This window comes from Phascolarctos cinereus, unplaced genomic scaffold, assembly GCF_003287225.1.
Source record: "Phascolarctos cinereus isolate Bilbo 61053 unplaced genomic scaffold, phaCin_HiC Scaffold_2;HRSCAF=192, whole genome shotgun sequence".
NCBI lineage: Eukaryota > Metazoa > Chordata > Mammalia > Diprotodontia > Phascolarctidae > Phascolarctos > Phascolarctos cinereus.
The window spans coordinates 261,239,658-261,266,118 of record NW_027555625.1 but is presented as its reverse complement, the minus strand read 5'-3'; the positions used below and the strand labels follow the sequence as shown (position 1 = coordinate 261,266,118).

The 26,461-nt window shown below is 38.1% G+C and overlaps 1 protein-coding gene across 2 annotated transcripts; it reads left to right on the top strand.

The window, feature by feature from the left end:
- Positions 1-1,075: 1,075 nt before the first annotated feature.
- On the top strand, positions 1,076-25,087 carry WDR5 (WD repeat domain 5). 2 transcript variants are annotated; one of them, XM_020981926.2, is made up of 14 exons: positions 1,076-1,234; positions 4,377-4,561; positions 5,022-5,130; positions 7,523-7,596; positions 8,019-8,108; positions 8,461-8,550; positions 8,756-8,839; positions 12,298-12,353; positions 14,269-14,315; positions 19,413-19,488; positions 20,352-20,385; positions 21,874-21,948; positions 22,658-22,745; positions 24,150-25,087. In XM_020981926.2, exons 2-14 carry the CDS (start codon positions 4,481-4,483, stop codon positions 24,248-24,250), a joined length of 1,005 nt encoding a protein of 334 aa, XP_020837585.1. In that variant the 5' UTR covers positions 1,076-1,234; positions 4,377-4,480; the 3' UTR covers positions 24,251-25,087. The 2 variants fall into 2 exon arrangements, with proteins under 2 accessions (XP_020837585.1, XP_020837584.1); XM_020981925.2 differs by having other exon boundaries at positions 1,076-1,239.
- The last annotated feature ends 1,374 nt before the right edge of the window (positions 25,088-26,461 follow it).

Sequence of the window (26,461 nt, the reverse complement as noted above, 5' to 3'; positions counted from 1 at the left end):
CTAGCTAATTTCTGAACTTGGCATTTTATTTCCAACCTCAGTGCCTTCTGACAGGCCAGTTCCTCTCCTCTCCCTTCCCATACCCCACAGTTGCAATAATAGTAATAATTATAGATATAGATATATATACACACACATACACACACACACACATATATTATACATAAATATAAATCACATTAAGGTTTCCAAAGCAATTTCTTCACATTAACCCTGTAAGATTAGCCTAATTTTACAGATGAGGAAATCGATGCACAGGAGTATTAAGTGCCTTGCCCAGGGTCACCAGAGCTAGTAAGTTTCAGAGCTGGGAACTTAAAATTATCTCCTGATTTCCAGTGCAATGTTCTCTCCACTATACTATGAAGTTCACCCCTTCCTTATTTCTGTTTCTCAGAAGATACATACATAGATATGTGCTTATACACACAAATGTGTATGTATATATGGACGTGTGTGTGTGTGCTCCAAATTTTTTTACATTATTAAAATTTAAAACTGCTAAGACTTTTGGGCCATTCTGTCAATACACATGCATATGAACTCACACACATAACGCACAGTCCTCCCCCTCCGCCGCCATCTGTCTGTCTGTCTTCTTCTCTGTCTCTCTTTTCCCCCTTCCCTCTCTCTCGGTTTGTCTCTCTGTGTCTCTGTGTCTCTCTGTGTCTCTCTCTCTCTCTCTCTCTCTCTCTCTCTCTCATAATTCGTGTACCCCCTCCTGCCCAGATGATCTCTAAGGCCCCTTTCAGGTCAAAGACTCAGAAGAACAAGTCACTTCTCTCTGAACCTCGTTTCGCTCATCTGTAAAACGAGGGGTTTGAATTAGGCGACGTCTAAAGCCTCTTTCCTACTACGCCATAAAGACGCAGTGAAAGAACGCTAGTTAAACCTTTAAGGAGTTTGAGGTATCTGACAGTTTGGGCCTTTGTGGCTTGCCGTATTCCATTTCGGAAACAGCCCGGTATTGTGTCCCTACTCCCTCCTCCTTCCTCCTCCCTCTCTCCCTGCCCTTGGCTCCGCCCCTGCGCTCGCCCCCGCCCCATCGCCACGCATGCGCCCGGGGGAGTTGCCCGTCCACATTACCCGCCTGGCGCCGGGAGGAGGAGCCTGGGCTGCTGCTGCCACCTCCACTTCGTCCCGGCGGGCGCTGGTCGTCGGTCCTCGCCCGGGCCCAGCCGCGCTGCGCTCCCCATGAGCGGCTGCGGCTGAGGAGGCTTCGCCCCGAGCGGAGGTGAGGTAAGCCCGCGGCGGGCGGCGTCCGTCTGCGTGTCTGAGCCCGGCCTGGGCATGGGCCTGGGCCTGCGAGCCCGGGGAACGGCCGCGCCCGGACCCCGGCCCCCGGCCGCCTGCCAGACCGCGGGGGACGGGCCTGCGCCGCTGCGGCCGCCTGCTCGCCAGCCCGGGGTGCGCCCCCAAAGGCCTCCCTGGCGCTCCTTCTACGAGGAGAATCTGGTTCCCTCCGGGGCCCCTGTGCTCCCCACCCCCAGGCAGCCTGCAAGGGATGGAGGGAGTGGGGTGCACCCCTTCCTGCAGCCCCCCTCGCCCTGGATGTCCACGTCCTGCCCATTTCACCCTCTCCTCCAGCTAACCACCGATGGTCCCTCCTTTACCCCCACCCCATAATCACTAAGTGTGGATAGACCTCGTTTGTTCCCCATTACTCCTCCCCTCCCAGAAGGACAGGCCCCAATTTGTTTCTTCTTCTCTCCCCCTCTCCCCCCAGTCTTCCCAGAAATATTTTGGCAGAGACTAAGGCGGTGCCCCCCATTCCTCAAGACTCCTTTCCTGTATCTTCTTCAGGTTAGCCAAGCCCCATAGCTTCAGTTGCTTTTCCCTCTTCTCCCTCCATTCCTCCAACACCTTTAGAAATAGCTTTCCTTGAGTTGGGAGGTTACCCCCAATTACCTCCTTCCCTCTCCCATAGCTGCAACATCTCCCCTTTATTTTGAAACCTCTGGATTGGACTCAGCTTCTTTGACCACCTCTTTTTCCAGGTCACTAGGGACAGATCACTTTGATCTAATCAATCATACAGTCCACACTATCCCCCTACTCTTCTGAAAAAACAAAAACAAAAGACAAACAAACAAAAAACTCCACTTTGAAACACCTGGGTTTGGATTTAGGATGCTTCATTCCACAGTTGAATCCCCATTTTAACCCTTTCTTTACCCCATCTAGAAACACCTGGGGTTGGACTCAGAAGGAATGCACTGATTCTGTTACATTTTTTGTCTCCAGTGTACCCCAACCTCTAAGCAGCCAAACCCCAAATGTTTTCCCTTATTTCCCGTTATCACACACAAGAAAAATCGATCCTGAAACAGCCAGGTGAAGATTAAGAGGGTAGCATTCCTTTTTTCTTCAATAACTGCCCTTTCAGTTATTCCTTTTCCCCCATTTCACTCGTTTACTCAGACAGCCTAGCCTTATTCTGACTCATTCTGCTTCCTCTCCCCTAAAAACTCTGTGAACTATTAGATGTGAATAGAAATCAGGCTTCTCCTTTATTTAGTGATCCCCTCATGGTATCTTCCCAGGAAGGCCCAATTCACTGCACTCTTACTCAAAACCCTTAATTTTGGGTCAAACTGTAAGATGGGTTTCCGTATTTTCAGGGATCTCCACTTTTCTAATTGCACATTTTCCTTCTTTTCGCCACCCAATTGCACTTTTCTCTGTTAAGAGAGAATTTCATCCTAGGAATGACCACTACTCCTACTGGGGCTGGGGCTCTTCTTTCTATTTTTCATTAAGGGAGTTAGTTTTCTGGCTTTACCAGAGCCTGTCACCTGAGATTAGCTCATGCGTTTGAGGGCAGAGGGAGTGCTCTTTTTATTTCTTCGACCTGTAGTCCTCAGGTGTGTTCCTGGCTAGAGTTCCTGGCCTGGTCTTCTCCCTACTCAGATATTTTGGTATTTTTTTGAAGTGGTTAGGCCAGCTACTAAATGTTATTTTTTGCTCTTCATCCCTCTGATGCCATTCTCTCTTCCTTTCCTCCAGATGTCAAAAGACTTAAACTTTGCCAGGTCCTGACCACTAGGTCCCCTAAGCCTTTCCTGGATATACTAGGGGTTAGGGTCACTAATTAAAACCTCTGGGTTTTGTATGGGGGAAAAACACCTAATTGTGGGCCTGATACCTGTGTGTTTTTTGGTCTGCCTGAAGACTTGTAAAGTGGGTGCTTATGATGTAATCCCTCTCTCCCACCTCCACCCTTCTCTTTTCAATGACTCTTTGGCCAATGTTAGTATGATTTTTAATAGTTTCCCCTTAGAGCAACCAGAAGTTCGGGTAAGACATTTTAAACTAAGTGAGAATTTATTCTATCTAAATTAAATGGAGAAATTACAGTTTCTAATGTGGTGATTTTTAAGATTTTCTGATGGAAAAAATACTAGGTTTCAAAAATAGACATTTACCTCTTCTCATTAAGCTGGTATGTGCTTAATGTAGGCAGGTAATGGAAGTTAGTGTTGAGGCTATATCCAGAGCTACTGATCCAAGAGGCAGGTGAAATAATTACTTACAGTACAGATTTTCAATACTTCCCATTGTCAAGCTGAAATCTAATTGAGCTGCAGTAGAGATTTTTTTTTCATCTGCAGTATGAGTCTTGATTGCAGAGTATCAGTGCAGCATTTCAAGCTTTGCTACAGAAGGCAAGGCAGTTGAAATTCCAACACAAAGCCGACTTTGGCTTGCACTTTTCAGCTGTGTTTCCTGGTCATCTCATAAGCAAATGAGCTTCTCAGCTCACTAGGGAAACATTGTAGAAAACATCCTTAAGCCTATAGTATGGAAGTTGTAGCAGCAGATAACAACCATAAGCCTTCGAAAGTACACTGGGCTTATGTTTTAGTGTATCTATTTAACTTGTCTCACATGGTGTGTGTCTTGGAATCTGGATGACTTATGAAACCATTAAATCTTGCTGGGATTTAGTTTTTGTCCTGTCATTTAGTATCCTAGTTTCCTGTCAGTCTTATGAATTAAAAAAAATCCTTTAAAAGTAATCTTTAAAGAAATAACTGGATCTCAGCTATTCCCAACAGCATTCTTAGACTTTTGAATAACAATGAAAAATGCCTCCTTAATTTGGGATATTACTGTGTATGGAATGCAAAGATAGTTCAAGGGTATCTTGGCTATGAATAATAAACTGAACGGTAGGAACAGGAAATTTAGGATTACTATGGGCTTTCTTTAATTTATTTCAATTAAAAATTTATCTATGACATGAGAAATTTTTGTATGATAGGGTTCAGCATTATAGCTAAATGTTTATTATTAACTTTTTCTAGATACTGCTATTTTTAATAAAATTTTCTTTTAATAGTGGTTGTCCCTACTTCTTCCTGTTCCCCTTACAGGTTCAGATTGCTGAACACAGATTTTCTTTTCACTGTCAAAGCATTCTGGTTGATCATTCCTTCATCCCTAAGCACCCTCAATCTGACTTAGTAGTTTCGGAACCATGGCAACCGAAGAAAAGAAACCAGAGGCAGAAGCCACAAAAACACAATCTACACCTTCCTCATCAGCCAATCAGAGCAAGGTGTGTCTAAAAGATCTGATGTACTTTTAGGTGAAATTAAGCATGTAAAAACTTATATTGAAATAAGGTTAATCCAAAGGTGGGTATGTTAGAGCTAAGCTCAGAGCAGCTGAGCCAACTGTTAAATTTTCAGTGTGAGCATTTACACCTTGAAAATCTGGTTAATGCTGAAATCAGAGCTTGCTTTATTGTTTTGTTGACTGTATAGACAAAGTGATAGGGAAATTGTTAATAATAGAGATTAAACTTAAAAGTGTGTCATGTATACATTTTTGTCTCAGAAAGCAGGTTACTAAGCATTTACTAGCACACTGAGGTTGATCTCTTGGCCACTTACTATATTGTTGAAAATTGTTATTTCTCTTTTTTCACCTAAGTAAAATGTACCCGTTCTAACTTTGTAAGGATCTGAGTAGGTTGACCATGATCACTTTCTGATGTTTAATTTTGTTCTTTCTAGCCTGCACCTGTAAAGCCAAACTACGCGTTAAAGTTCACACTAGCAGGACACACTAAAGCCGTATCTTCGGTAAAATTTAGTCCAAATGGAGAATGGTTAGCAAGTTCTTGTAAGTATAACCTCAAATATGTAATGTCACTATCAGATTTGGTTGTTGAGAAAATTGAGGCTAGGGTTTAAGTCCTTGAGATACCGCCAGTTTAGCAGTCCTCCCATGTTAAATTGTTCTTGTCAGTGTTGCTGACAATCTGAGTTGAAGGGACCTCAGGTTACTTTGGCCTACCCCTATCTGAATAGGAACTCTATAAAATAGCTGTAGTTACTGTTCAGCTAGCTCCCATTTAAAAAAAACAAAAACCTTAGTGAGGGAGAATCCACTTTGTTCTGAGAAAACTCACTCCACTTTTGGCTAGCTCCAGTTGTTAGGAAATTTGTTCTTTTTTTTTTGTTTTGTTTTTTGTTTTTGTGGCTAGGCAATAGGGTTAAGTAACTTGCCCAGGGTCACACAGCTAGTAAGTGTTATGTGTCTGAGGTCCGATTTGAACTCAGGTCCTCCTGAATCCAGGGCCAATGTTGTATCCACTGCACCACTTAGCTGCCCCAGAAATTTGTTCTTTATATAGAGCACAAATCTGCTTCTCTGAAACTCTGAACTCTTGTCTCCAGTTCTGCCTTATGGAACCAGAGAAAAAGTTTGATCTCTCTCTTTCATATGATGATCCTTAAACTATCATAGGATATTGTATCTGGAGCTTTCCAGGGATCTTGTAGGCCATATAGTCCAAGCCCTTCATTTTACAGATGAGGAACTTCAGCTCAGTAGGGGTAAGTGACATACAGGGTCATAGGTAATGTCAGAGTTATGCATCACCCTCCAAGTCTGAAGTTGAACATCTTAAGTTGAGATTCAATTACTCCAGTGACATAATTTTAAGGTGCCTTTAAAAAAGTGTGTCTAGATTTGGATACACAGCTTCACATACTCTTCTTATGTTTTACTGTGGTTTTTTTCTTTGTTTTATACATTAATAGAAGCATAGTGTCCAGGCTAAGATGGCATTCCTCTGCTAAAGTTAGACCTAGGTAATGCTTCAATGTGTGGAAGTAGCTGGCTTCTTGAAAACAATCAGTGGAGCTCACACTCTGGCAGGTCTGACCCAGTTAGTTGGGAAGGCTTTAAATATACACCTTAAGGCCTGTCTGAGAATCAACTTAGCCAAGGCTAGAAGGTTGACTACCAGGTGATTTAGCCATAGCAACTCATGAGTACCATTCACTAAAACAAAGAATGATTTCTGTTTGCATTGGTTAGAGTGCCCAGCAATGAAATTTTAGATCCTTAAAGTAAAATTAAATTAATCTTTTTCAGTGGTCATGTTTTACTGGCTCATATAAAACTTAGTCTCCCCAAAACTCCCAGATCTCTTAAATGAACTGTTGTATAGCCATATCTTCATCCTTTACTTTTGTAGTTCTATTTTTTTTCACCCAAGTATACAATTAATTCCAATTAAATTTAACCTTAATAGATTTGGACAACTGTTCTGTCTTTTTTTGGGGGGGGTGCTAGGCATTGGTGTTAAGTGACTTGCCCAGGGTCACACAGCTAGTAAGTGTCAAGTGTCTGAGGCTAGATTTCAACTCAGGTCCTTCTGACTCCAGGGCTGGTGCTCTATCCACTGCACCTGTTTTGTCAGATATTTTTGCAACCTGTATCTGTCATTCAGGATATTAACTGTCATGCCCAGCCTCAAGCCCTTGACAGGCATATGTCATCCTCTTTCATTGATAAAAATGTTGAACAGCTCACTGGAGAATTCCATTTAGAGATCTCCCTCCAGGTTTACTTTAACTGAGTAATAACTACCCTTTAAATCTGCTTTTTTTTTGTTTAAATCTGTTTAAATTTGTTTTTGACTCCTCTTGTTATCCAGATCACACTGGATAATGAGGGTAATGTTTTTGGAGTTACCCCTTAAAAAAATCATCAAATTAGGTCTTAGTTACATAAGGCTATGGAGATGGGCATTTAAATCCTATTTGATTCATTTCAAACTTGAGGTGTAAAGCAAAAGCTTTTTTCATATTGTGTGAAATGAAGAACTAAAGCAGAGTGTTGTGTCCACCAGTTTTCCCTACGATCTGTAGTTAGAAAACTCCCAGAGACACTCGTACCTCCTGAGGTATGTATTGTATACTCATGCTGAGAAATGTCACAGCTTTCCTCTTAATCTTGGTACTTCAGGTATAGTTAGAAAAGATCTCCTCAGTGCTTGACATTAATCTAATAAAGGGATAAATGTAATGACAAAGCAAACTTTGCTGTAGTCAGAACACCTTTTTTCCTACTTGGGTTTGGAGTTTTCACCAGAAGTTGGAGGTGGGAAGAATAACCAACTGCTTATCTCACGAGGTAGCTCATAGCATCAAATGAGACCATGTGAAAGTCGAAGTTATTACCCATCTCTGATAGACTAACAATAAATATTTTTGTCTTTTAGCTGCAGATAAGCTCATTAAAATTTGGGGAGCATATGATGGAAAATTTGAGAAAACAATATCTGGTCACAAACTGGTAGGCTTTTTAAAAAAAATACCTCTTTGGGGTTTATTATAAGATATAAGTTAATGTTATACAGTGGAACCTGAGGGGATAAGAGCATTTTAAAAACTAAAAGATGTGGCTCATTGGCTTCGGATTTGGGAATGAACTGATTTAAAGCTTTGCTATACTTTTTGTCTGTCTTTGTCATTTCTTGCAAATGTTAGGTAATTTCATGACTGTTTCACCAGTAGTTGCTAGCTTTCAACAAGGCAGCTAAGTTGGGTGTCTTGACAGTACTTCATATTTCTAAGAATATAACTCTTCTTATGTATTAATGCATTAGCTAAGCTTTTTCTTCCTATTAAGTGGCTAGTGCTTATTTTTTTATATATCTCTTGCCTGTCTCACCTGAGAATTAATCTGCTTTTTTCTTTCCTTTTCTTTTTTTGAAGGGAATCTCAGATGTTGCCTGGTCATCAGATTCCAATCTTCTTGTATCTGCTTCCGATGATAAAACTCTTAAGATATGGGATGTTAGCTCTGTAAGTAGTTAGATTCTACCCCCCCCCAACATTTATTAACTATCTGTAGTTGAGAGATGGACAAGGGATTTAGTATTTGTAAGGAGAATACTTTAGGGCACATCCCTTCTCTCTTTCTGGGTAAGTAAAATGAGAGATTTCCAAAGGGACCTTAGGTCAACTAGTTCAGCTCTGTGATTCAGTGTGAATATTTTATATAACCTGTATATAGGATGAAGTATGAATTTCAAGAGATTCTAGAATAAATTTTTTCTTGACCTTCTGATAAGTTTAGTTTGAATAGTGATTTTTTGTAGGTAAATGCTAGCATTTGGGGGGAAAAATAACTTGGTCTGATACTTTTATTTTTTAGGGGAAGTGTCTAAAAACACTGAAGGGTCACAGTAATTACGTCTTTTGCTGCAACTTCAATCCCCAGTCCAACCTCATCGTTTCAGGATCTGTAAGTTTTTAATTGTACATGAACAAGTGTAATCAAGATAATAGGCCAGTTTTCTATCATACTTTGGTTTTTAATCACTTGGGTGAAGGGAGCAGGGTATCTTAAAGGAATTCATATTGTCTTTTGCTGTCTAAGGCATTCAGGAGGTTGCCAGTATTGCAGAAATTTCCATCTTGACTGTTTTATGTTTGTTTTTCTCTTTTAGTTTGATGAAAGTGTGAGGATATGGGATGTGAAAACAGGAAAATGCCTCAAGACTTTACCTGCTCATTCTGACCCAGTTTCAGCTGTAAGTCCCCTTATATACATTTCAACTTTAATTTATTACAGCACATCATGGCACAATGGATAGAAAGTTGACCCAAAAGGCAGGAAGGCCTGGAACCTAGAAAAAACAATTCACTTCTCAATTTCCTAAGAACTCTCTAAGACTATAGCTATGAGCTACTGGTCTTCATTGGTAAGAAGGAGTTTCCTTATTGAGAGTTCCTTATGTGAATGAAATCACAGGTTTGATTTTCAAAAACGAGAAAAAAGGTAATTTATGGACTCGACAGGCAGGTATTATTTACTTGGAGATAAAACCAGGATCAGTTAGGTAATGCAATGGATACAGCACAGGGAGACTCATTTTTGTAAATTCGAATCCAGTCTCAGATACTTAGTAGCAGTATGACCCTGGACAAGTCCCTTAACCCTGTTTACTTCAGTTCCCTCATCTGTAAAATGAGCTGGAGAAGGAAATGGCAAACTGCTCCATTATCTTTGTCAAGAAAACCCCAAATAGGGTCATGATGATCTGAACACAACTGAAAAACAGCTAAACAACCACAACAATAAAGATAAAACAAATCCGTGAAACTAAAAACTGAGTATTAAACCATGTAATTCAAATTTATTTATGTGAACATTGATCAGTTCTTTTGTGCCTTGGTTTGCCCATCTATAAAATAGGAACAACAGGAACCCCTTTCACAGCATTTGGAGAAAGTGAAATATGCACATGTGTAGGAAAGCACCTGGACTACAAGGGGTTCTTAATCTTGCTTGTGTCGTGGACCCTTTTGACAGTCTGATGAAACCTACAGATCTTTTCTCAGAATTTTTAAGATTCAGCCTCTGACACTTGACACTAGCCATGTGACCCTGGGCAAGTCACTTAACCCTAATTGCCTCACCAAAAAAAAAAAGTTTTTAAATTTGTAAAACACTTTGAGTTACAAAGGAAACCATTATATTGAAGTACAGTTATCAAAATGTTTTTTAAAAAAAAGTTCACAAACTGGGTTAAGAACCCCTGGCCTAAGTAATTTTTAAATTTTGAAAGTGCTTGACAGATACAAGAGAGTGGGTTGGATTATTAGCCAGCCAATGCTGCTAGTAGGATGATGTGGAAAGGACTTCAGGGAACTTATTTGGAATTTCATTTAGGCCTGAAAGGGTGTAAGCTTCATAGACAGAATTGGTAGAGAAAAGGACACGAGCTGGGAATAATGGCTCTTTTGGGTGGGATGTATAGACCAAGATGAATGTCAAAAAGCTTTCCCTAAAGAGCCTTAGCAATGTTCTTGGGCCTAAGGGATATGTGATATTAATATCTGTGACAGGAGACCTAGTTATCTTTGACAGAGGACAAAGTTTTTAATTTCCAAAGAGAAGTGCAGATCAATTTCAGTGCCTTAAATGGAAAGACTAAAGCTAAAGTAAGCATTATTTTTTTTATTCCAAGTTGAGAGGGTAATTCAGACTCAATCAGGTGGTTTGGTCTAGTCTTTCAGAACATCCCTGGATGTTCTTACCCTAATGTAAATAGCACTCCCTTGGGAAAATAATGGAATGGAAGGGTGATATAATAGTTATTTGTGTACATATCTGTCTTTCCTGGTAGATGATAGCAGTTGGGACTGCCTTTAGATTTCCTCAGTAAATATTTACTGAATCCTAGACTAAATTAGGTATATCAATAAGTGATTCAATTATATTTGTCCATGTGTGCTATCCATCCTGAAACGTAATGGGTATATTGTCCGTTTGTGCATGAAGTTAATTCAGTTAGACTCAGCAGGCACTAAGGATTGACTGTGTATAAGACACTGGCAATACAAAGACAAACCTAACAGTCTCTACTTATCATAAAAATAATTTCAAGAGGGCAAGGGCATTAATAACTGGTGAGGGGAAAGGGGAGAACAGGATTAGCATTGAGGCAGCTAGGTGGTGCAGTGGATAGAACACTGGGCATGAAGTCCTAAATTCAAATTCGGCCTCAGACATTTAGTAGCTGTGTGATTATGAGCAAGTCACTTAACCTCTGCTTGCCTCAGTTTCCTCAGCTGTAAAATGGGGATCATAAAAGCACCAACCTGCTAAGGTTGTTGTTAAGGATCAAATAAGATAATATTTATAAAGTGCTTAGCTAGTGTCTAGCACATAGGCACTATATAAATGCTAGCTACTGCTACTACTATTATTCGGAAAGGCTTCATGTAAGAGGTGGCACCTGAACTATACATTGAAGAAATCTTGAGATTCTTCGACTTGAAGATGAAGAAGAAGTGCATTTCATGCATGGGGAACTTACTCATGCAAAGGCACAGAAAAGGGAGCTGGAATATGTGGGAAGGGGAGTAATATAAGTCTGGAAAGGTAGGTGAGAGCTAGATTATAGAGAGCTTTAAATACTAGGCTGAGGACTTTTTATTTTAGAGGAAGTAGAGGGCTGTTGGAGGCTTGGGGTGGGGGCGATAGGGTCAGATCTCTTAGCAGTATTAACTTGTAGCTATGTGGAGGATAGATGAAGACTAGATATAGGAAGATGAATTAGGCTGTTAAGTAGTTCAGGTAAGAGGTGATGCCTTGAACTGTGGTGGAGGCTTTGAATTCTGAAGAGGGGGTGATGGATACAGCATTTAGAGTTAGGGTCAAAGGACTTGGCAACTGAATCAATATAAGAATTGAGGAAGAGTAAAGACTTGAAGATGACCAAGGGTATAAATCTTGGTGATTAGAAAGATGGTGGTGTTAGGAAAAAAATGGAAGATTGGAAGAAGTTGGGTTGGAGAGAGGAGGGGTATTGGGTTAGGGATGGGGAGAACAGGTTTTAAGTTTTGGCCATAAGTTTCAGTTTCCTATGAGACATCCAGATGGAAATGTCCTTTAGGGAGTTGGTTATGTGGTAGTAGAGATCAAGAGATAAGGACTGGATATATAAATGTGGGAGTCATCTTCCTAAAGATGATAGTTGAACCCATGGTAGCTGATAAGATTTAACAGAAGATTGAAGGGAAAGAACCTTGTGGGACATTCTTAGAGGGCAGGAAGAGAAGGATGATGTAGCAAAGGAGACTGAAAAGGACCAGTCTAGAAGGAGAACCAAAAATTGAGAGAGAGAAATGTCTTGAAAGCTAAGGAAGGAAAGAGAATCTGGATGGGGCCCAGGGGTGGTTGTTTGACAGCATACTGTTCAACAGTGTCCAGAACTCTAGAAAAATTGGGGAGGTTGGGTAATGAGTAATAGTCATTGGATTTAGCAGTTAGTGTAGAGAACCATACAGTAAAATAAATCACAAATCCATGATGTATATTTTTAAAACTATTACTTGAATTATGGCTCTAATCTCACTTTGTACATAAGTGTTATTCAGGTACCTGAAAATTATAACCCTTAGAAATTGTTTTGTTATGGAATAGTCCACAAATAGATGGATTTGTTTTTAAATGTTTGCTTTTTTTCTTCCTCAATTATAGGTTCATTTTAATCGTGATGGGTCCTTAATAGTGTCAAGTAGTTACGATGGTCTCTGGTAAGTATAAACTTTGTATTAGCCTCTGCCTTAATGCAGTTTTTTTGCACAGATCAGTGGGTAATACTTAAAATATCATTGAGAAATGGTTTTGACAAAAAAGGTTTGACAAAAAGTGTCATTATTTAATAGAAAGAGTACTGAATTTGGAAGTACAAGATGTAGGTTTGAATCTTGGCTCTGCTGCCTACTACTTGTACAACCTTGGGCAAGTCATTCACCTCCCTGACCCTTGATTTCCTCATCTATAAGAGAAAGTTTCATTATACTTCTAAGTTCCCTTCAAAATCTAAATCCATGATCCAGAATCCAATAGACTGGTAAATATGAGATTAAAGAAATTCCCCCAATGACCAATTATAAGAGGATAAAAGTATTTAAAAGTGAAAACATTACTCAAATTCCTTAGTAACCAGTGGAAAGCAAATCAAGACAACTTTAAGATATCCCCTAACACCTGCCAGAATCACAAAAAATGACCCCAAAAGTGAAACTAGTTTTATGACAGCAAGTGCTCTATATTAGTGGGACTGTTGATTAATGCAAACATTAAATGAGACAAGTCACAATGAATACCTTTCAACACATCAATTCTGTTGCCTGGGATTTCTTCCTTAAAATCTTATAAAATTGGCAAAGACAATAAACAGAACAACAATCAGTATGAGTCGTCATACTATTCTGAAAAATAATTTGGAGTCATATGAGAAAAAGAAACTAAATGGGTCCTGTCCTTTGTCCCAGCAGACCCATTATTGAGCATGTACTCCATGAAAGCGAATGATAGATCCTGATTTTAATGAAGTATTCATGGCATTCTTTATGGTAGCAAGAAAATAGCTAAGTTTGGCTGAACAAATAGTGATGTGTGAATACAATACCATAAACAATGAAAAAATGAGTTCAGGGAAACATAGGAACAATTGTATAAATGACACAGAGTAAAGAAAAAAGAACCAAGAAAAGAATTTATAAAATGGCTACAATATTGAAACAACGCTAAAGAAGTCAAGCAGAATGTTAATGACTAGGTGTGGAGAACATTCCTCCTAGGTAGGGGACTATGGATGGTAATGCAGAATCCATTGCCAGACAGGATTTCAGTGTTAGTTGGCTTTGACCAAGTGTTTTTTCTTTTGCTGGGGGCAGCTAGGTTGGTGTACTAGTTAGAGCGATGGACCTGTGGTGAGGCAGATCTGAGTTCAAATGCAGCTTCAGGCACAAGCAAGGTGAATGTGATCTGGAGCAAGTCAGTTAAGTTTCGCTTTCCTCATCTGTAAAATAGGGATAAGAATAGCACCTACCACTGGGGGTGGTTGTGAGAATAGAATGAGATATTTGTAAAGCTCTTTGCAAATCTTAAATTGCTTTATAAATGCTAGCTATTATTGTTTTAATAAAGTTCAGTTGCAGGAGGTGTAGAGTTTAGAGGAATTGACAAGTATATGAAGAAAAGGCAACAAGCTGAAAAGGGAAAAAGATTTTTTATAAAAATATTCATAGCCGCAGTATTTGTAATGGCAGAAAAATAGAATCACACTGTTCAATAATCAGGAATGGCTGGCTGCATTAGATTGTGTTATAAAAGAGTTCAGAGCAATTTTTAAAATAAAGCATTTGAAGAAATAAGAAAGATTTTTGTGAAGAGATCAGTCAGGACTGCATGTACGTACATTTGCTATTAAGTCATTGTCAAAGCCAAACATGGTAGAACTTCATAATTGGAAAGGGACAGAGCCAATTTTATATTTGATTACTTGTTTTTGATAGTTATTAATTTCATGCATTAAAAACTGAAATAATTTACTTGTGGTTTTTGTTGTTGTTGTTGTTGCTTGTATTTTAATCCTTAAAATTCAAAGACTATCAATTTTTTACCTATATTAGCACACTGATTATTTGTTTTTCTCAAAAGCCGAATCTGGGATACAGCATCAGGTCAATGTTTAAAAACACTTATTGGTAAGTAAATAAAGTTTTCTTTTGTTTGTGTTTAATGATTCATGGTTTTCTGAGAATTTTTTTTTTCTACCCTGCCTCTACTCCATTACACTTCTTTTCTAAAGGATGAAGTTAGTTAAAAGAAATCTTACGGTAATAACTCCTCTTGGCATGGTGGCTTGAAATGCAAATAGAGAGCTTGGTTTTGACTTCTCTTAGCTCTTCTTCCTCCTAACTTCTTCCTTCACTGACATTTCTTGGGTTTGGTTTTGATACATCTCTTCCTTAAATCAGGTCAGATTTAAAATTGTTGGTTTTTTTGGTGTCTTCTCTTCATTTTTCCATTCCTTTCCCTAGGGGTTAGGATCTTTAGGTTAAACAAAAGACATTTTTTTTTCAAATTATCTCGGTTTCTTACTGTGTTACCTGAGAAAGTTCTCATTAGTTTTTCCCTCCAACAGCCATCCTTCTGAACTCTGTACCATGAACATAGCTTAGAGTTCATCAAGTGACATTTATGTGCAAATGCTATGCTAGGCTCAAGGGATACAAAGGTGAGAATGATTTGACCCTTGCCCGCTAAGACCTGATAGGGGCCTAGAATCTCTCCCTGAGCTTCTTCCATCTTCTCTTGAATCCCTATATATCTCTGATCTTGAAGTGATACTTTAACAATTCTGTCTATGCAACTGGCATCCCACTTATCTTTTTATTCTTCATTTATTCTACTTATTAGATTAGTATGATTTCTGAGGTTATTAGCTGTAATCTCCTGTCCAAACTTAATGGTCTCTTTTCACCCTTACTCTTTGTTACTGTAATGCCGCTTACCTGTGATATCATGACACCACTGTTCTTGTTGTCTTTGTTCTTCTCATAACATTAATTTTTAGTAGCTCCTGCGCCTGTTCAAACATTGTTTATTTTCTAATATCATCTATATGTCTTCCTAAGTTTCTCTCCCTTTCTTTACTTATGAAAGACCTTTACATTTGTGTAAAAATTTGTCTTGAAAAATGAAAATACACATTTGAAATTTAGTAAATCATAGCCTTTTGAAGTCTCCTCTTTCTTTTCCCAGTTAGCCAACCCTAACAAAACATTGTTTATTCTTTTTCCCATTTTGGATTCTTTATTAAATATTTTGGTCTATTCTTGGTTCTACACCCACTCAGTACTCTGTGTCAGTCATTTAATCTATATTTTCCAACTCTTCTCTGCCCCGTACATATTATAGTAATGTTCATTAATACTTCCATGTAGTATGGGAAAAAAAACATGCAGTGATGCACCATATTACCCATTGCCTGAAATCCCACTCCAGGCCTTTGTGGCACTCATTCTGTATCTTTCTCCCTCTCCCTGTCCCAACTCTATTAAACTCTTTGTCAGCTAATATCTTTGGTAGGATGTTAAGAGTTGGGATAAGGGAGGAGCCAAAAGAAACTGCCTACTGCCATAATTTTATATAGGCTTGGCTTCAGGGGATTACTAAAACAAAAGGATTCTGAAAAGTCCTACTGAACTAGGGTTCAAAGGTCTGGAATGCAGTCTTTCTGTGAATAAACTTGATGATTGAGTAAATGTAGTCATTCTAAGTCCTGTGTGTCTCCTTCCTAGATAGAAAACAGGAGCCAGGTTCTACCTTACTTTGTTCCTGATGCAGTTCTACATGCTAGTCTTTATTCTGTTATTAAATTAATTCACCTGTTATTTTTGTTAACTGTTAACTTTTATAAAGTTAATTAACCTGCATTGAAATATCAAGTTTTTGCCATATGGAAACCTTATAAATCTTGACCTTGAGAACTTGGACAAGGGCTTGGGGTGGGGAAGAAGAGAAGCTTGCATTCTTGTTTTGTGAACAATTGCTATTATGCAGATGCGTCTCAAAGGATGTTTTGGCAGATACTCTCTTATGTGGGTCCCAGATGATATCATTAACTTACAGTTAAAATGCTTTTTTTTTTTTGGGTGAGGCAGTCAGGGTTAAGTGACTTGCCCAGGGTCACATAGCTAGTAAGTGTCAAGTGTTTGAGGCCAGATTTGAACTAAGGTCCTCCTGACTCTAAGGCTGGAGCTCTATCCACTGCACCACCTAGCTACCCCTAAAATGCTTTTTAACATCTCAGACTCTTTGGTGAATCTGGGGCTTCCTTAGCTTAGTCCTAGTGTTTGGCTCTATTTTAATATTTTTATAGTGAAAATTTTGTCTACCAAAGTTTTACATTAAATTTCATTTTTTAAACTATCAAGCATTTTTTTCCTTCCCTTCTATTTCCTCTTTCTCCCCTTGAAAAACAAAATCTTGCAACAAATAACTTTATTTAAGCAAACAAATCCCCATGTTGGTCACATCCAAGAATATCTTTTCCTGCATATTCGGCCATCACTTCTTTACCAGGAGGTAGATAGCATTCCTCATCATTCTTCTGGAATTATGATGAATCCTTGTGTTGATCGGTTTCCAGGTCTTTCTGTATTGTTTTTACAGTGTTGATGTTATGATTTTAAATTGTTCTTTTGGGTCTCGTTTTGTTCTGCATCAGTTCATTTAAGTCTTCTCAAGTTTCTCTGAAACCTATTCATTTCTTACAATACAATACTATTTCATTACACTTATTTACTGTAATTTGTTCATCCACTCATCAATTGATGAGTACTTCTTAGTTTCTAGTTCTTTGCCATTACAAAAAGAATTGCTATAAATATTTTTCTACATATAAGACGTTCTCTTTCTTTGATTTCTTTGAGGTATAGGTCTAATAGAAATATTGCTAGGTCATTTAGTAACTTTTTGGGCTTAGGTCCACATTGCTTTCTATGAGAGCCATGCTAATTTGTGTCTGCACCAATGTGCTGGTTTTACTACAGTCCCTCCAGTATTTGTCTTTTTAGGCACCTAGTGGCCAGTGAGCCACCTAGTTGCAAGGGGAATGTTGGATTTGGTGTCAGGAAGATCAAATCCATCTTCATCCACTTACATAGCTATGTGACCTTAGGCAAGTCACTTAACCTCTCTCTACCATCTGTGAAATGGGGATGACAGCACTTCCCTCATAGGATTGTTGTGAAGTTTAAATTAGTTAAGTAAAATGCTTTACAAACCTTTGAGTGCTATGTAAGTATTAGCTACTATTATATTTTTGTTTGTTTTGTTAACTTTGCAAGTCTGGGTGTAAGGTAGAACTTTAGAATTGCTTTAATTTGAATTTCTCTAATTATTTGTGATTTGGGACATTTTGTCATATGGCTGTAGATAGCTTGGATTTCTTCCCTTAAGAACTGCCTGTAAAAGAACATCTTTTTATATTATTGTTTTTATGGAACTACCTATCATAGGTGAAATAGTCCCTATTGACAATTGAGTATGAATTTAAAAAAATCATTAAAGCCAAATCTAGCCTTTAATCTTTTTTATGTATTTTGTTGTATTTGAAAGCTTCTTAAGAATTAGATATATTTTGTTCTTGTCCTTAGGTTGAGTTGTATAAGTTTTACTATAATTGGTGGTTGTGCCAAACGCTTTAGGGCAGCTGCCAAGGAAATGCTTGTGTTTACATTTTAAGTAGAATGAAATAGAACAGATAAGATTAAATGAACATCTGTCATAGGGCCACTGTGTTTGAATTCTTCACCCCTTTTACAGCATATCCCTCAATTCTGAAGATTGATTGGCATGTTAATAAACCTACTAGAAAATTGGATAATAAAATGTATTTCACTGTTTTTTGAGGGTGAGTACGTATGGTACACGAGCACTCTGGGCAGACTTTCTCACTTTCAAAGTAGATTGTAAGTGAAAGGGTAAAATTAGTCATCAACTGTGAGAGTTAGATAGGGACCTTATATCAAATATTGAATATAGTAGGGTCTAGATCCCTGTTCTCATGAGGAAAAAACTTGAATGTTTCAGTTCAGAGAATTAGAGGATTATGACATTTGGATTATACAGAAAATCAGGGTGATGAAGCAGCAAGACGGTCACCTTGACATCAGAAACATTTTTCAAATCCTACCTCTGACACATATTAGCTGTGTGGTGGTGGGCACATCACTGAAACTCTCAGAGGCAAATATGACTGAAGTTGCTAATCTCCCGTAGAGGGAATTTGCCTTGGGAGTTTGCCACAACAGTAGAATCACAGATCTTAACCACTACTCTTTCATTCCTACCAAAAAAAGAACAAAAACAAAAACCAAAAAATGACAAAAAAACCCCTGATATTTAAAGATCAACCACTTCTTAATTGACATTGTTTTTCAGCTCTTTGAGTCTATAATCAGTGCTGGTATCCTTACCTCAGGATCACTCCTACAGTTCTAGATTTAGAGGTGGACCTTAAGAGGATATTGATCCTAACACCCCCACCAGTCCCATTTTACAGTTGTGGAAACTGGGCCTAAGGATTTAAGTGACTTGCCAGGGTCACATAATAAGGGTCAGAGGTTGGGATTTGTACTGAGGTCTTCCTCACCTATCCACTATCCCCATACTACTTCAGTCATTCAGTGGTAAAGTATTAATTAAACCCCAGAATATTTGAGACAAAAATGGGGTAATTTGTATGTAACCCAATAGAAAAATGATCCACAGAACTTGAGTGAAAAGTCATTGACTGTTTTCTCCCAAGCATCAATTCCTCCCTACCAAGCTATAAAAGGTGTTTGGTCCATCATCTCTTAGAGGCTGGATGTGGGGAGGAGGAGTTGAATGTTTGAGATAGGCTTCTGATCAGCATCCTAAACTTCAGCACTTTTGAAGTTAAAATGTTTCCAGAAGAATCCATAAACAGTAATTTGCTCTAAGACAAATGGCCTAGTTTCTAAAAGAATATATAAGTAGGAAACTTCAGGACTAGTTTTTCTGTTCATGGTAAGTGGTTTATCTAATGGATTGAGGAAATAACTGAAATCTAACCTTTCCCCATTTTTTTTGTGTTCCTAGGCAAACTAAGGCAAAATTCTCTTTTTGAAAGGAGCCACAAAACGATAATGTTCAATACTAGTAGAGGCATCTTATACAAAATTTCTTGTTGTATTTACATAGTGGCATGATTTAATAGAAATTGGATTAAACATTTGAAATGTGTCTTAAGATTTTCATTTTTAATACAGATGATGATAATCCTCCTGTGTCTTTTGTGAAATTCTCTCCAAATGGTAAATACATTCTTGCTGCAACTCTGGACAAGTAAGTATTTTATGCATTTATTTTTGTTTGTAAGAAAATACATTTACAAAAAGGACTTCTTTTACACCAATATTAAGATTCTTACGATAGTTATATTAATCAAATGTATAAATGAGAATAAATTACTTTAAAACAAGTATAAGTACTTAAAATCTAGGATATCAGAGTTAGGAGAAACCTTAGCACTAGTTCAGCTCCTTCATTTTACAGATTGGGAAGACTAACTATAAAAAGCCTTGGTAGTCACTTTACTCTTTGAAGTAGCTTTTAGCATTTGTAATTTCTTGATTACACTTGAACGAGTAGGATAAGGTAGACAGTATACGCAGAATCACATGGACTGCAGAGTTAAAAGTTGACTGGTCTCTAAGGTAGGGATTTCATCTTGTCTTGCTACTGGGAAGACTTAATTAGGGTCTGTGATATGTTTGCTATGAAATGTGTTCCTCTGGCAACTTGAATTTTTGTGCCCACATTTCTGGAATGACTGAGGCTGTGTACTGAATAGTAAATGGTTATGGGAAGTTACTTTCTTCATAATATCAGGAAGCTCCTTTGCTCTGGGATCTTTATGAATGTTTAAAACTAATTTGCTATCTAAGCCCTTTAGACATATATGTTTTATTTTTAAGTTTGGGGGCAGATTTGAATTTTTACGGAATGTGTTACATGATCAAAACAGATTCTCCACCTTTGTTTGTAATCCTAGAGTTCTAATTATAAAGCAAAATATAAAACTCAAATGTAAGTACTATTATTTTAGTAGAAAGTCCCTTTTTGAATAGACCAGCATAAGAAGCAAATTTAATTGGACAAACTGACCTGAAATAAAAATTGATTCATTGCTTTCTCTTCATCTCTAGCACTCTTAAGCTGTGGGACTACAGCAAAGGGAAGGTAAGCACTTGTTTGAATTGGACAAATTATAAAGGCATACTAAAAGTATCATTCCATCAGGTTTGCTACTTTGAGTGTTATGTGATAGTAGTGCCACAGGGGCAGAAGGAGAAATCTTAGTGATAGCTAGGTACCTCATAGAGTTGGCCACATTGCCTAAAAATTTAATTTCACAGATTGACACTTAAATATAAAAGTGTGAGATAACAAACGTATCTCCCCAATAAAATATTTCAAGGAGCTATAGTTTCGTTTGTGTGAGTATTCTCCACCATTGTGTATTGGAACTCTTCTGACTTAGATGGTCTTTGATAATTGCCCTGGCTAAAAAATTTGGCATCTTGTGGCTAACTTGGTGATGAGCTTTTCTGGTCTTATAAGGGCTGGTCTTTAGATAAGACAATCATTCCAATATTCAAAGTCTTATTGTGCATTATGTGGTATAACTTTTAAGAACTAAAGGTTATCTCTTTTTTGGGGGGATTTTGGTGAAAGATACATTTGCATGGTAATTAAATATAAAGTCTCAGGTTTAGGAGTAAGTAATGAGAAAGTGAATGCATGTCTATGCTTTAGAGAAGGCTTGGCTGTTGAATCATCACTAGGACTAGGCTACTTGAGTAGCCAATTTGAGCAGGATAAAAATATGCATGACGAATGCGCTAGAAAATGCAAAATGACTTGAATTGGTTTTAATCACATCAGTACAATGCTGACCAAAATTTAAATGTCCATGAAGATGAAGAATTATCCAACTCTGCTTTTCTGTCTATAGTTTCTCTCTCTCTCTCCCTCCCTCCCTCCTTCCTTTCCTCCCTCCCTACTTCTTCCTCTCTCCTTCGCTCTCTCTCTCCCCTTTCCTCTCTTTCCCCCTCTTTCTCCTCATCTCTCTCTGTCTCTCCTCCCCTCCTTTCTCCTCTCCCCCTAAGAGAGAACAAAGTCCTTTTGTGGAATGCTGTACAGATATAAGAGATAACGTATCCAGAGGGCTTTGTGAAACTTAAAGTATTCTTTAAATGTCAGCTGCTGTTATTTTTAAGAAGCCCTTCTGAAGGTTAGGGGTAGCAGATGTGCTGGTGTCAGTTTGTTACACGAAGAGAGACTCATGAGGTGTTTGTGTCTCCAGCACTTAGCACAATACCTGGCATGTAGTAGGCACTTGATAAATGTTTATTGACTTCACTAGGTGGTTCATACAAGAAAGAAGAGGAGTCCATTAACATGGATGGACTGCCTGACTTAGCTTGGATCCTGTGGAATTAACAAACTAGAAGATCAAGAAATTACGAAGATAAACCAGATGGCCTGGTTCTTTTAGACAGATGGAACTATGGTGATGATAATGATCATTGCCTTTGTGCTGTGTCCAGGATTGACTGATCCAAATGAAATTAAGAATAAAATGACTGACTTATGTAGGTTCTGGGTAAATTGCTACTTTTTCCTTAAGTTTAAGATAAACCTGAGAATAACTTTCTTTTCTTTCAGTGCCTGAAGACATACACTGGTCACAAGAATGAGAAATACTGCATTTTCGCTAATTTTTCAGTCACTGGTGGAAAGGTATGTTTCATGTGGCTATTTTTATGGTTTTGAGTCTTTAAAAAGGTGGTTGAGAGATAAAAATAAGTAAGTGATGGTAGAAAGTTTAGGTGATAGTGTAAGACATATAACTCGATTTATGCAAAATACCCATTCCACAATAGATGAAGTTACTCATTGAGGGGCTCTGTGTACCTGGCCACAGGCAGACAAAAACAAACAAAAAAAAATCCTTGCTTTCAAAAAGTTTAAATTTCGGGGCAGCTAAGTGGCTCAGTGGATAGAGTTCTGGCTTTGGAGTCAGGAGGACCTGAGTTCAAATCTGGTCTAAGATACTTGATGCTAGCTGTGTGACCCTGGGCAAGTCACTTAACCCCAAATTGCCTCACCAAAAAGCAAAAAAAAAAAAAGTTTAAATTTCTAGCAGGAGATATGTACATATATAAGTATATAGAAATGAAAGGGAAACTTTTCTGCTATGTAAGAACTGAATAATCTGAAAGAAGGCAAACATATCTAAAGTCTGCCCAGAGAGTTTTGAATTTAGCAGTAACTGTAAGTTAGTTATATAAACCTGCTAGAAGAATTCAGTTTTCAGACTTGATAACATTGCAAATAATATGAAATGAATCTTCAAAGATGGGCTTTAATAATTGAGGACTTAAATTTCGGGAAACGTGTAACTTCTCTCTACTTTAATCTTTCTAACTCCTACTACTTTGTATCACAGTGGATTGTGTCTGGGTCAGAAGATAACTTGGTTTACATTTGGAACCTTCAGACAAAAGAGATCGTACAGAAATTACAAGGCCATACAGGTGAGAACAAAGCTCTTTTTTTAACTGATGATTTCCTAAACTGTCAGATCTGGATTTTGTTTATTAGAATGGTGTAACAGCTGTGCACCCGCCTTGTTAAACACAGAGCTGGTGCTTCCTGTCCATGGTTTCCCTTATTGCTCTTTCTGCGCCATTTAAGGCCTCAGACAAGCATTCTCTTCCCTCTGGCTTTGGCCAGGCCATGTTCAGTGTTCTCAGATTGTGTGTGTATATGAAAGTCTGTTCTGAACTAAAATTAGCTCAATGTTCCATTTCAAGTATCTCTATCTCCTGAGTCTCTTAACATATTAGTCTTTTCATATACAGTCTAGTTTGGCAGATTGCTTGATTAATTCCTGAACAATCTTTGTTCATATTGTGATTTGTCTTAGTTACAATATTCCCTTCTCCATCAAACATCTTTCTTTTTCATCTTTCTATAAAGTCTAGTTCCACTCCCACAAATAACATTCTGTGACCACTGTAGCCCATGCCAATTTCTTCTCTCTGTGTGTTATTATCACACAGCTGTATACCTGGTTCTTCTTTCTAGTATGTTTTTTGTCCCTATTAAAACTGTTTGCTCTAAGAGGGATCATGTCTTTGTATTCCGCTACCCATAGCACAGGGCTGGCCATAAAAGTGCCTAACTATTTACTCACTTAATTGACAGGCAAGTTTAAGTCCACAAAACAAGTTGGGATTCAGGTGCAGGACTTACAAAGCTTGCTGCTTTTATACTTTGATGTTCAGTTAGTACTTACTCCTCTGACCATTATATTTAAATTTTTGATACTTTGTTCCTTTAGGTCCTCATGCTTCCTGCACTTTATATACAGAGGTCTTGTAATTGATTGCTTTTCTCATGTCCTGAACTCACATGATTTGTTCATTCCTTGTATTTATGGAGAGACTGGAGCAAAAGGGTTTGCTTGAAGTAGGTCTTGATTTCTTTTAGGCACAGGGAAATAAAAGCTACACCCCTCCTAAAATTTTTTTAAAGCTCTTTGATTTGGCTGAAAAAATTGCTGACTTCTAAGATCAAAATGAATATATGTCATTTTGTCCCCTTTTAGCTCTACTTAGAACATAATACTCAAAAAATGAGGATAGTATTAGGTTCAACTGACTGCTTATGTCTTCCCTTTCTCTTCCCCTCTCTCCACTCCCTCCAGCCTTCTCTCAAAAATAAAATAATTTCATTAGGGCCAAAGTACCAAAGATCTGAGTGCCACCTTTTAAGACGTGTATCCTTTGCTTATGAGGGAGAATGGAACAAGAGGGTAGACTAAAGGGTGCAGGACCTCCATCAGTTTCTAGAGGACAACTTAGAGTCACGTCTGCCAATTGAGGACCATATATGAATAGCTTGCACACAATGGGGTTGTCTTTTTTTTTTTCCAGATGTTGTGATTTCAACAGCTTGTCACCCTACAGAAAACATCATTGCATCAGCTGCATTAGAAAATGACAAAACAATTAAACTCTGGAAGAGTGACTGTTAAGCCCTTTCGATATCATGTTAGAGACTGTATCAAGAAGAAGTAGGTCCTGTGAGGCAAGAAACTAAGATATTTAAAAATGGTTTCTTGGCCTAAAGGGAAATCCCCTTTTTTCTTCCCTGGAATGGGTATCCTGGTGAGAAGAGGCAGCATCTGCCTTATTTGACAAGTGGATCTTTTTCTTATTTTTTGTTTTAAGGGGAAAAAATTTGCTTGTATTACTAGAAGGTCCCAAAAGACTTTGGTGATGCTTCTTGCCAACTCTCCTAATGCTGTCAAAGGAAGAGTTTCAATCTATATTGTTTATAAATCGAGTCAGCAAAAACCTGAATTTTTAATTTTTTATTACAGAAGGATAAATTTCATTTCATCATGAATTTTTCCTCAACTAAATGTTCTGTAATTTTTTAAAAGATATCACTTACCCACTTCTAACTCCGTGACCAAATACAACCATGTAAGTTTTTGGCTTTCTATCCCCCAGTTTCACTGGCCTTGTAGTGAAATATCTTTTAATCTTCTGTATAGTTTTACCTCTTGCTATGTATGTTTAATAGATATATTACAAGTTGTCTACTTCCCCCCCCCAAACATTAATTCCTGCTTGTAGAAGTTCACAGCACATTTTGAAGTCTTTCTGGGGAAAACAAAACAAAGCAAAACTCAGAACATTGTAAAGTTTTTCAATGTAAAGACAATTTTGTATCTTTAAAGTTCATAGTATGGAACTGTTAATGGCATGACTGTATACTTCAGCCTCAATATTTTCCCATTTGTCACACTCTTGTTTACACATCTGACAGTACCATGTGCTGTAATAAAAAGGTGGGATTTTGTGTACGTGTGGCAGCCTTGTTCTAATATGCAGTGTTTGTGTCTGTTTAGTTTCTTACATTCACAAGTGTCAAAAAAACCTCTTGACAAGACATAATTGCCCTAGTGGTTTATTCAGTCTTCCTTATCGCTCTACATTTAAGTGACACGTAGCCATAAACTTGTCTTTGAAGGATATGTTTCAAGCTATATTTTGTTCTTGTGGAATAATAAACAGCATACTACATCTCAGTGGAATAGACAGGGAAAGAAGCCACACCTCAAATATGAGAAGCAACAGCATATTGATTGCTGAAATGGCTCCCACTGAAGGTCAAATTACTGGTCAGATGTGGAGTTCAGTGTGACACATACAGCTACCATCAAATGCATTGCTTGTCCTGTCACACTCAACCTATCAGTGTTAGCCTCCCAACGCCTTTCCTAAAACAGAAAAATCTGTTTAGATCTATTTGTTTTCCCCAATTAAAAAAAAAGCTTAAATTAAGGTCTTGGTAGGTCCACTAAATATATCTCTAAGAGATAATATGCTTATCAATACGAAGTACCCAGGTTTCTCTGTTTGGGCGCACTTCTCTAGCATTCATTTCTTTCAGTGGCATGACAACTTTCAGGAAGGTGCAAAGTATTAAATCTAGCCTTCTCATTTCTAAGATAGAAACGTATAGTTGGAACTCTGAATAATGGGGCTGTTTAATGAGTTTTTATAGCCCAAGTTGGATTTTAACTACCTTTACCTTTGTGAGATTGGAAATCTTTCTTAGTCATTGTCTGTTGAACTTCAGAACTGGTTAATGATTGCCCTGGAGAGAGAATCTGAAGTGGATGCTTAGGGAAAACTAAGGTAGAGGGAACACATTTTAAGAATTGAATTTTGTAGTGCTTGTAACAAACCATGACAATCTCCTGGTGTTCACTGAAATCTTTTTGAATCCTAAGGGAGGATGGGACGGGTAGGAGTGAGAGCCTCTTAGAACTTAGATGAGTAGGTCAGGTTTTTTTAGTCAATGTCTTGCTTTCCACCTTGTTTGAAACCTGAATGAGATGTATTACTCCATGGAATGCCACAAGCCATTTTATTGATATGCACCTTTATAGACAGTGTTAGTGTGATTGCATGCTGCTGAAGAGACTGATCCTCGTCTCCTATAGGAAAAGGCAATGTTCTGTTTTTGTTAAAACTGCCAGAATGAAGCCATGAGCTCGTTTGGAATTGGTGCTAAGACTACAAACTGTGACTTGATTGGATTAAGCAGTTGTAGCCTCTCTTGTGGACTAGGCTTTCTGAATGTAGCGCTCACTAATAACTGGGCAGTGGGATTGATTGTAAAATACAACAGTTTTCTAAAATATCTTCCTATGGTTGGTCACAGTTATTGA